Genomic DNA, 11,364 nt, shown 5'->3' with positions numbered 1-11,364 from the left:
TTTTTTTCATTAATATAAAAATCATGTCCACTCATCCTAGCCATCAAGGATTTAGCTCCTTGGGTTTAGGCATTTCATGGTGAAGGAGAAAGGGTATTAGGTCCATTTATTTAAAATCAAGGCTGAAAAGCAAATGAAAAAGTCCTTGTCCATCTGGAGATTTTAATATATTTATTTGAAAACCAAGTTCTGTGAAAGAGCACACTAAATAATCATATATCTTCTCTTCACCAAAGACTTGGAGACAAGGTTCTTCGGGTCAGCGCAGAGGCAATGGTACATGCAGTGAGTAGCAGGTCTCAGCATGGATTTCTTCACAAGCATCTCCAGTACAGGCCTGGACAATCTTCTTCAGATGAGCAATGAGATCCTTGGGAAGGAAATAGGGGGGACAGCTAGGGTCATTCTTTGTTAAAAAAAATTTTTTTTTTTCTTCTATCACTAGCTGTTGAAATCTAAAACTAGCTCCTAACCCTGCCTATGCAGTCCTAATATGCCAGTCTTTGCTAAGACAAATTATAGTTTTTACACTCCTACTAAACTGAATATTTTATCCTTTTGAAAATTAATCAGAATCCAATTTCTGGGGTGCCTGGCTGGCTCAGTTGGAGAGCATGTGACTCTTAATCTCAGGGTTGAGAATAGAAGTCCCCGATGGATGTAGAGTTTACTTAAAAAAGAAATCCAATTTCTACTTCTAAGCCATCTTGTAGTTAGTTGCCTTGAAAGACTTAATCAGGGGGTTTGCAGTAAGGAATGGTGAAAGGTTTGGGGGGCCAATGTGAGTCTGTTCAGTTGCACATAGAGACTGAGTGCTTATGTATCGATACCACCATGTACTGGTTGGGTAAGGCTTAGGAAATCATCAAAGGCCTAAAGATAATTCTCAAAAGCAATTTTACATAGAGAGAAAGTTAGTATAAATCTCCCTCTCTCAAAAAAAAAAAAAAAAAAAAAAAAAAAAAAAAATCTCCCTCTCTCAAAGGTCCAAACACTTTCAGAGGCTTGAATACATTTTCCTACTAATGGCAAGGTTTCTGCCTGAATACTTATCTGAGATTTCTGTAAAAGCTTTCATTAATTGCTAATCAGTATGTAACACTCAAGGTGCTAGATTTTCAGCCCAGCATTTAAATGTATTTTTCTTTTGTCATAATGTAATAAATGATACTATTCTTATTTTCTTTAAAGAGTAGAAGAGTAAATTCTTTTTTGTTTATATTTGTAAAAGGGTGGAATAAGAAAACCTTGCTTATATAGTTTATATGCATCTTCAAATATGTGATGACTATTCAAAAAATGGGTGAAAATAAGAACGACAATTTTATGACATTAGATTATTCCAATCTTTTGCATCGAAAGACCTACTTGAACACTGTTAGAACACTGGCATAAAAATTTTTTTCAACTGGACAAAGCTTTATAGTCTAACTGACTCCAAAGTACCTTTAAGCACCGTGTCTTACACACATTACATGTTCAATAGCTACAGTGAATAAATGGCTATTAAGGCTTTTAGTGCCAAAAGCCTTTGCCACCAAAGGGAAAGGAGAGAGAGATGAGTCAGTGATCCATAAACTAGTACTGGCCATAAAGGTAACTGATCTATAATAAGGGGCTCATGTCAAAGTGTAAATCAACTCTATCATGAGCAAACTGTCAGTTCAGTTGAGTTTTTTTTACGGTGAGGGAGTAAGCCAGTTTTTTCAACGAAAGAAGCATTGAAAAAGTAGACTAACATTTTGGAGCAAGCTCCCTACCTCTTCAAGGACTCAGGAGAACAGTTTTTAGCTACTTTGAATAGCACTGGTCAAACACTAGAGGGTAGAGAGAGAGTCAAAGGAGAAAAGAAAAAGGAATTGAAGGTTATATATGCAGGAAGAAGTCAAAAAGAGGGGAAATTTTAATACCATTTAGGTACACAGGGTTTAAGCACAAAGAATGGAAAAAGTAACACAAGGCCATTTATGATGTATTGACAGATTTCCCTTGATAATACAATTTCATTCCACACATACCTCTGGTTCTTAATCATCGATATACTCAAATGGTTCTGGAGGTTCTGGCTCTTGTTCTTCTTCCTCGATTTTTGGGCCATGGGCTGCCACAGGTTCCACCAGCTCTTCAATGTCTTCACTGGTATCCTTCAGGATGATGATGCCTCCAATGGAAAGCTGTAAATACAGAGCAGGGAATGAAGAAGCACAAATTCCCCTCATATTTTCAGACTGCTCCAGAATCTAGAGTACATATTTATTAAATGATACCTTAATACTACTTAAATGATTTGGAAGGAAACAACTGAAATAGAACTACACCTCACTAGACAAGACAAGGAAACCTGGGCATGTGTTCCTGTGTGACGCTACACCCATGACCAACTGTTCAACTGTGAGAAGCGGCTAGTAAGATCTTCCTCTTCCACTCCTTCAGGTTAGTCTGAGGACTAGATGACGAAAGCAACACCAGTATACATTACAAAAGATAAAGAAAATTGTAATCTATAAGAAATATTTATAAACTTAACCCAGTGGCTCTGGATGGTGGAACATGTGGTGCTGTTCTATTTAGATGATGCATCCCAAATGGGGAATAGTATGTCCAGCACTGCCTTGGTCTGACTGTAGGGAGAATGTTTACTGTCCAAATATGGCATTTTAATGTCTTGCTACTCAACACGTGTTCCTGGATCACTAGCATCATTATAACCTGGGAGTTTGTTAGAAATGCAGAAAACATAGCAGGACCTAGATCTACAGAATCTGCACTTTAACAAGATCCACAGGTGATATGTATGCACATTAAAGTTTGAGAAGCAGGGCAGCCTGGGTAACTCAGTGGTTTAGCACCACCTTCAGCCCAGGACGTGATCCTGTAGACCTGGGATTGAGTCCCACGTCAGGCTCCCTGCATGGAGCCTACTTCTCCCTCTGCCTGTTGTCTCTGCCTCTCTCTGTGTGTGTCTCTCATGAATAAATAAAATCTTAAAAAAAATTTTTGAGAAGCACACTACTCTAATGGATACTTTATTACTTGTGAGATAACTATCATTTTGGACACAAAAGATAATCTACAAATGAAAAGCCAATTTCTCTCCAGTGAATTCAGAATGACAGAGTGAACAATATAAATATCACAGATATACCCAATGTTTTCTACTTTAATCTACAAATCCTTGTGATACAAGATGAGGTAGTAGATGAGAGCCAAAAAAGAACTAGACTGTAGAAGCAATTTTTGTAAGCCCTCTCCCAAACATGTTAGCAGGAATTCACACACCAAACTATTCACCCATCTCTGTGTGCTAATCTTATTCTATTTGCTTGCCTGTGTCAAAGGAAATGGAAAGCTGCTCTTTGTAATTAAATCAGTCAACAGTGGCAGGGCACATCTGGAAAAACATTATTTCTACCAAAGCAAATTACTGGGAAGGAAAAGAAGCATAAGCACATTAGTCAAATGATTCATATATATACAAATAGCTCTGCAGTAAACCTAATCTGATTTTTACTCATTGGAACTCTGTCCTGCCATGCTATAGAACTGCTATGCCTGCATGAATTTCTGCGCTATTTCCCTTCTCTCAACACACACATATCCATACACATTAATTTCTAACTCTTTCCTGCTTTCTTTGAAGAGAGCCATTTTATGAATGGACCCGCCTTTCCTACCAATATTCACTCAAGAGCAATCACAGTAGAAGGCCACTGTCCTAATCCTCCATGGCCTAAAAGTTTACCTGAGCCTATAAAAGACCAAACGGAGATGAATGATCTACCAGAACAGAAGATATACCTATGTACACAAAAAGGACTTCCTATATTTTTGGAAACAGATGGTTCCAGGTTGTAACAAGTGGAATGAAATAATACAACTCAAATCCTGCAATATAAACAACATAAGGAAAGAGCCTTATAGCTACATAGTTCAGTTTTTGTTTTTTTATAAGTAATCTCTATACCCAACATAGGGCTTGAATTTACAACCCAGAGATCAGGAGTTGCATGATTGACTGAGCCAGTCAGGTGCTCATGACCTTTTTACCATCGTAAAATGTTTTCTTTGTCTCCAGCAACAATTTTTCTCTTAAAGTATATTTTGTCTGATGTTAGTACAGCTTGCTCTAGCTCTCTTTTAGTTACTTGTTTGTATGGAATATCTTCCCATCGTTTTGCTTTTAATCTACTTCAATCTTTGAATCTAAGGGGTGTGTGTGTGTGTGTGTGTGTGTGTGTGTGTGTGTGTGTTAAGATTTTACTTTTTAAGTAATCTGTTGAACTTACAACCTGGAGATCAGGGGTTGCATGCTCTGCTGACTAAACTAGCCAGGTGTCCCATAAAGTGTGTCTCTGGTTGAGAGCATATAGTTGGATCATTTTCTTTTTTATCCATTTGACTCATCTCTGCCCTTTAAGTGGTGTGGTTAGTTCATTTACATCTCATGTGATTAAGGGCCTCTGGTGGCTCAGTTGGTAGAGTATGAGACTCTTCTCTTGGGGTCGTGAGTTCTAGGCCCATGGTGGGCCTAGAGCTTATTCCAGAAAAGACATCTCATGTGATTACTAAGATTTACTCCTGCCATTTTGCTCTTGATTTTTCATGTCTTATATTTTTGTTCCTCAATTTGTCCACTGCTGGCTTCTTTGGTATTAAATAGATATTTTCTAGTGTACTAGTTTAATTTCCTTATGGTTTCTTTTAGCCTGTTTTTTGAATTATTTTGTCGGGTGGTTACCTTTGGGTAACAATTAACATCATCTTAATTTCACTGAAAAATAGCAACTTAATTTCAACAGTATACAAAAACCACACTTTAAGATAGCTGTGTTTCCCTACTCCTTTGTGTTGTTCTGGATTGAATGTTTGTGTCTCTCCACCTTGCCATTCATATGTAGAAATCCTAACCCCTAAAGAGGTAGTATTAGGAAGTGGGCCTTTAGGAAACAATTAGGTCATGTGGGTAAAGACCTCATTAATAATGAAATTAGTGCCCTTATAAGGAGAGATGCAAAAACAGCTTGTTTTTTTTTCTCTCTCTCCCTCTCCTCTCTGCCACATGAAGATACAATGAGAAGGCCATCCCTAAAGTAGGATGAAGGCCTTTACGAAGAACCGAATTGTGTTGGCACCCTAACCTTGGGACTTCTAGCCTCCAGAACTGTGAGAAATGTCTTCTGTTTAAGCCGTTCAGTTTTATTTTCTTAAAGATTTTATTTATTCATGAGAGACACATAGAGAGAGGCAGAAACAGGTAGAGGAAGTAGGCTCCCCATGGGAAACTCGATAAGGGACTTGATCCCAGGACCTTGGGTTCATGCCTTGAGAGCAGAAGGCAAATGTCCAACTGCTAAGCCACCCAGGTGTCCCTAAGTCCTTAATTTTTTTTTTTTTTTTTTTTTTTTTTTTAGTCCTTCAGTTTTAAATGGTAGGTGGCAATCTGCTACAGCAGCCAGAACCTTGACATTATTTAATGCATATTTTAACTTTACATTTTTATACAGTGTGTCACATCAACTTATGATTTATACACTTTATACACTTGTCTTTTAAACCAGACAGAAAAGTTACAAACAAAAATACATTTATACTATCTTTCACATAGTTTACTTACATAGTTATATTTGTTACAAGTGCTCTTTGTTTTTTCATTGTGGACTCAAATTATTGTCTAGTGTTTTTTCATTCCAACTTGAAACATTCACTTTAGTATTTCTTGTATGGCAGATTGGCTAGCAAAAAATTCTGATTTTTTTTATCTGGAAAGGTCTTAATTTCACCCTCATTTTTGAAGGATAGTTTTGCTGGATAGAGAAGTTTTGGCTGAAGTGTCTTTTCTTTCAGCACTACAAATAATGTCATCCTACTGTCTTTGGCCTCCACGGTTTCTGGCAATAAATCAGCTGTTAATCAGTGAGCATTTTTGATATGTAGATTACTATTATTCATAAAATCTGTTAAGTTTCCAGCCATTATTTCTTCAAATATTTTTCTACACTTTTCTCTTTTTTTCTCAGTTACCCACCATCCCATTTTAGGTGGCTTGGTATGCCTAATATTGTTCTACATGTCTCTGAGGCTCTGTTCATTTCTCCTCACCCTTTCTTTAAGTTGTTCCTCAATTGACCTATCTTCAGGGTTGCCCAAGTCTGCTCAGAACAGCTGCTGAGCTCCTTTAACAATTTTCATTTCAGTTACTGGATTTTTTTAACTCTACAGTCTCTACTTGATCATTTTTTATGATTTCTATCTCTTTGCTGATATTATTTGTTGATACAACATTCTCATACTTTCCTTTAGGTCTTTAGACATAGTTCCTTTAGGCCTATGAACATATTTTACATGGGTGATTTAGTCTGCCTATGAAGTCAAGGTTTTTATTTCTTTGGATGTCTTGTAATTTTCTGTTGAAACTGGACATTAAATTAATATAGTGTGGCAACTCTGGAAATCAGGTTTTCTCCCTTCCCCACCTTTGTTGTTGTTGGTTTGTTTTGTGACTTTTCTGAACTTCTTGTATAAAGTCAGTATTTTCTCCTATTTGTGTCCATGGAAGTCGCTACTCAACTGAGTGGTCAACTATGATTGGACAGGGATTTCCTTGAACACCTGGAACCAAAAGGTCTCTCAGTCTTTGCTGAGGGGCTGTGTGTGTATTAGGGAAGCACACATTCAACAGTTAGCCAGGGAGCTGGCAACTCTTCCTTAGCCTTTACTTCTTGTTGCACAAAGGCAGTCTTTTGACTTATAGAGAGATAACTGTTACAGTGTCTCCTTATTCTGAGCAAAGGCTTAACATTTAATTTCCAACCAAAACATACCAGTCTCATATGGCCTCATGATATGTAGCATATACTCTGCTGTCTTTAATTCTTCATAATTGTCAAAAACATCAGGTATCTTGTACACTTAAAGTATTCACTAGTTGTGCACTAACATATCTATTCTCAATATACCCCACTTCAGTTGGCAAAAGCAGTTTCTAGACACTGTTAGGATACATTCTCTGTAAACATTCCCACTTGGATGAACTAGGCTCCAGAGAAGACACTGACTACATTTAAGGTATCCATTGGTGATTCTATCAATTCATTCATTAAACACTACAGACGAAGCAGTATTAGGTCCTTGCAACAACAGAATTAATAGGAGGTGAGAAAAGATCTTCAAGCTGTTCTTGCCTTCCTGGCCTAGTTGTCTTGCTACCTACAGATGTGTGGTGACTTGCCATCACCATCAAGAAATATTTATTGAGGATTTCCCATGTGCCAGACATTGTTTTAGGTATTTTACATATAATGACCTATTTTATCTTTACAACATTCCTAGGATGTGGGTAGTACAATGGCTCATTTAATAGATGAGAAAATTGAAATATGAAAAGATTAAATGACTTGCCTCAATAATATAGCTAAGAAATGGTAGAGCTGGGATATAAACTCAGTTCCACCTAACTCTAGCTTTTCACCACTAAATACAGCCATATTCCATCTCTGTCCTTGTCTTCTCTAGCTGATAATCTAGTCAGGTAAGATCCTGGCTCGCAAGTATAGGTGAGAGATGCCTTCCACTCGCCACCATCAGGGACCACTTTCTGATAAGAATAGTTTACTTTTTAAAGAAATCTCATCTATGACATTTTAGGCAGGTCCAAGATCTGGATGTATTAAATGTGCTTACTAATGGCTTTTTAGTTTTCCAGTTTCAAGAACATAGAAATTACTGATTTCTCAAATTACTGATCAGCATTTGTTTCTAACCTTAAACATTCTTCCTTAGAAAAAAATTAAATGTCAGGAAGATTCAAATTGTAAAATTCAATACTCCAAGTACTTGTGTATTAACTGTATTACCTTGTTCACTCTTTGTCACATTCTTTTTTTTTTTTTAATTTTTATTGATTTATGATAGTCACAGAGAGAGAGAGAGAGAGGCAGAGACACAGGCAGAGGGAGAAGCAGGCTCCATGCTGGGAGCCCAACGTGGGATTCGATCCCGGGTCTCCAGGATCACGCCCTGGGCCAAAGGCAGGCGCCAAACCGCTGCGCCACCCAGGGATCCCTCTTTGTCACATTCCTGAGTTAGGTATAATTCTTATTTTACAGTAGAGGAAACTGAGGTGGAGAAAGGTTTAGTACCAGACCTAAGATTATGAAGGCTGTAAGTGGTAGAATCAGGATTCAAACTCAGGATGTCTGGTCCCAGCGTCTATGCTCCTAATCATGATGCTCTATTAGGAACTTCTATAGTGTAAGCTTCTGGTAGATAAAAGGATGTTTGTAGGGTTACCCACAGGAAAAAAAAATCTCTTCCAAATCTATATGAAATAGAAGGGAATAATACTCTTTTGCTAAGAGATTTATTTGTACTAAAGAGCTTTCTCCACTGCTTTGGATATTTATCCTCTGTCAATATACCACTGTCCCATGAATTAATATCCCACTAGTATATAGCTAAGGGCCATTGATAACTTACTGGTTTGAAAGGCTGGTATCTACAGGTCTCTGGCATGGTCAGGACCTTAAGCTGGGCAGGCATAACTCGGGCTGGATTATCCAATAACTGGAAGTTTGGCTCAGGTTCTTTTTTCTTCTCTTTTTCTTCCTTTTTCTCTGCTTCATCCTGGAAAATATTTTAAAATGGCCCAACAAAGGTTCACTTCTCTTCCATATCACTGAATAATGTTTTACAAGTTTACTAAGCAACTCTTAGGTACAAAAGGTAGCTAGGATTAGATATAATGAAAGTACAACCAAAGTCATACTAGATTCAGAGGATGGAGAGGATAACTGTGCTTAGGGATGAGAATGTTATATAACTAACTTGGTTTTAAAGCATGAGGTTTTTCTAACCAGAAGAGACCAGAAAAAGAGGATATTCTCTTTGCTTGAAAGGGCCTTTTTTCCTCCCACCATTATCTTACTATCTGAAAATTCTACACTGCCCTTTAGTTGTCATTTGCTCCAAGAACTCAAGTATCTTCCCATTAAAACTAGAGGAATCTCTACGCTTGCAATGGGATACTTATTTAAAGGAAGCCAAGAGCAAGGTATGGTAATGTTCACTTCAGGAAGAATCTGGACCATGACAGTATAGATATATCAACCCACATGGCCACCAAATTATACCTACCACTTCCATTTTCTCCTCCTCTTTTTTCTCTTTTTCTTTTTCCTTCTTTTTAGCCTTGGCAGTAATAGATAACACAGCAGTGGAAACCTAGAGGAAGTGAACAGAGTATATCATAATCCCTTACCTATATATGAAGGTACAAGCCCAAAAAGAACTCAGTTCTACAGTACTGCTTTGTTTCCTGGCATAAGTATCATAAAAAATAAAATTATTAGGGAATAAATGGGAAAAGCAAGTAGCACACTTATTTACATTATTTACTACTATGGTCCTCAGGTGACTCTTGAGTTCCTAGAGGCTTGAGTCAGCATATCACTATATATATATATATATATATATATATATTTTTTTTTTTTTTTTTTTTTTTAATTTGTAGCCTACCTTGGATGTGAGTTTGCGATCATGAGATTCTGATATATATAGGTGCTGCACCCTTTTTTACTTCATAGGGAAAGTACTAGAGAACATAAAACTTTTCTCCAAACCTGGTCATAAATACATTCTTACTGAATTAGATGTCCTACAGTTGTAACACACAGTGAGTGAGTGGTTAGTGTAGAATTACCTTTCCAGATGGGTCTCACTGAAATTGAGGGTGAAAAGGGACTCTGAAAGACTGGTAGTATTGATTTTGTTTCTGATCCAAAAGCTGAGAGTTTGTAACAGAGCTGATGAAATGAGATGTTGTCACAGGATATTCATCATCCACCACCCTCAAATTTGGTCAATTATATAAATTTCCCCATTTACAAAGTTTATAGCAAAAAATCAACAACTGGCTAATATGGAACACTACCTTGAGGGAAAAAAAAAGCATTTTTCTAAATATACAGTATCAGAAAGGATAATTTTACTGAGAAAACATTGGGGGGAGTGCGGCTAATTCACTATGGTTTGATTTAACATACACTGATGAGTGTTCTCATACATTGCTGATAGAGGAGTAGAAGTTGTTAAATGTATTTTGAAAGGAAATTTAGTTAATACCTATGAAAATAAATAATGTACATTATTTTTTATCATATCTAATATTTAACCTATAGATATACTTGCACAAGTTCACAAATATACATGTATAAAAAAGCCTTTTACTGTAGTCTCATTTGTAATAATAATTAATAGAAATCACTTAAAATGTCTATCAGATGAAGGAGGAATCGAGAAGAAAAATAATGGTATATATACATAGAGGGATTGCTCTGCAGCAAAAAACGAGATCCATATACACTGACATTTTAAAAATTTTATTTATTTAAGATTTTAATTTATTTATTCATGAGACAGAGAGAGAGAGAGGCAGAGACATAGGCAGAGGGTGTCCCTACATCGACATTTTTAAAGACCATTATTTTGTTTGTTTTATATTAAGTAGGCTCCATGCCCAATGTAGAGCTTGAACTCATAACCTTGAGATCAAGAGTTGTATATTCCACTGGCTGAGCCAGCCAGATGTCCCTTAAAGATTAATTAAAAAAAAAAAAAAAAGATTTTATTTATTCATGAGACACACAGAAGCAGAGACACAGGCAGAGGGAGAACGCCCTGACCCAAAGGCAGATGTTCAACCACTGAGCTATCCAGGTGCCCTAAAGATTAACTGTTAAAGTAAAAACAATAAGCTGCAGAATAGTACACCAAAAGTAATTCTATCTGTGGTATAAACAGTATTGATATGTGTGGAGAAAACATCGGGGGAGGGGGGATGTTCACAAATTATGATTCCTGCAACATGGGACTTGGATGACCAGGAGAGAAAAAAGGCTTTTACTTTATATTCTTGTATAATGTTAGATTTTACCATAAGAAGTATTACTTTGAAAATACCTAATTTAGGGCAGCCCAGGTGGCTCAGCAGTTTAGCGCCACCTTCAGCCCAGGGTATGATCCTGGAGACCCAGGATCGAGTCCCACATCAGGCTCCCTGTATGGAGCCTGCTTCTCCCTCTGCCTGTGTCTCTGCCTCTCTCTCTCTCTCATGAATAAATAAAATCTTAAAAAAAAAAAGAAAGAAGAAAATATCTAATTTAAAACACAAAAATATTTAAAACAAACCCAAGTAAAACACTAAGTAGCTTCTATGTGTAAGTATAAATGCTGCTCAAGAGAACACAAACCTACCTTTTCCTTTTCTTTTTCTTTTGGTACTTCCAGAGGGGCAGGATATGCAAATGTAGATGGTTTACAGTTTGATTTATACTGAACTTTTGGCATCTGAAGAAATAAAAGAATTTT

The 11,364-nt window shown here is 36.9% G+C and overlaps 1 protein-coding gene across 1 annotated transcript in view; it reads right to left on the bottom strand.

Annotated features, from left to right (window-relative positions):
* Positions 1-158: 158 nt before the first annotated feature.
* The window catches only part of PSMD1 (proteasome 26S subunit, non-ATPase 1), a 93,682-nt gene continuing 82,476 nt past the window's right edge, over positions 159-11,364 (bottom strand). The window contains exons 21-25 of the mRNA XM_077869195.1: positions 11,251-11,343; positions 9,133-9,219; positions 8,476-8,622; positions 2,019-2,174; positions 159-370 (exon numbers count right to left, since the gene is read on the bottom strand). Of these exons, the coding sequence (XP_077725321.1) occupies positions 2,028-2,174; positions 8,476-8,622; positions 9,133-9,219; positions 11,251-11,343 (474 nt within the window). The 3' untranslated portion in view covers positions 159-370; positions 2,019-2,027. The remainder of the gene's footprint in view (positions 371-2,018; positions 2,175-8,475; positions 8,623-9,132; positions 9,220-11,250; positions 11,344-11,364) is intronic.

The sequence above is a fragment of the Canis aureus genome, chromosome 24 (genome assembly GCF_053574225.1).
Source record: "Canis aureus isolate CA01 chromosome 24, VMU_Caureus_v.1.0, whole genome shotgun sequence".
In the NCBI taxonomy this organism is placed as follows: Eukaryota; Metazoa; Chordata; class Mammalia; order Carnivora; family Canidae; genus Canis; species Canis aureus.
This window is presented reverse-complemented; position numbering and strand designations above follow the sequence as displayed.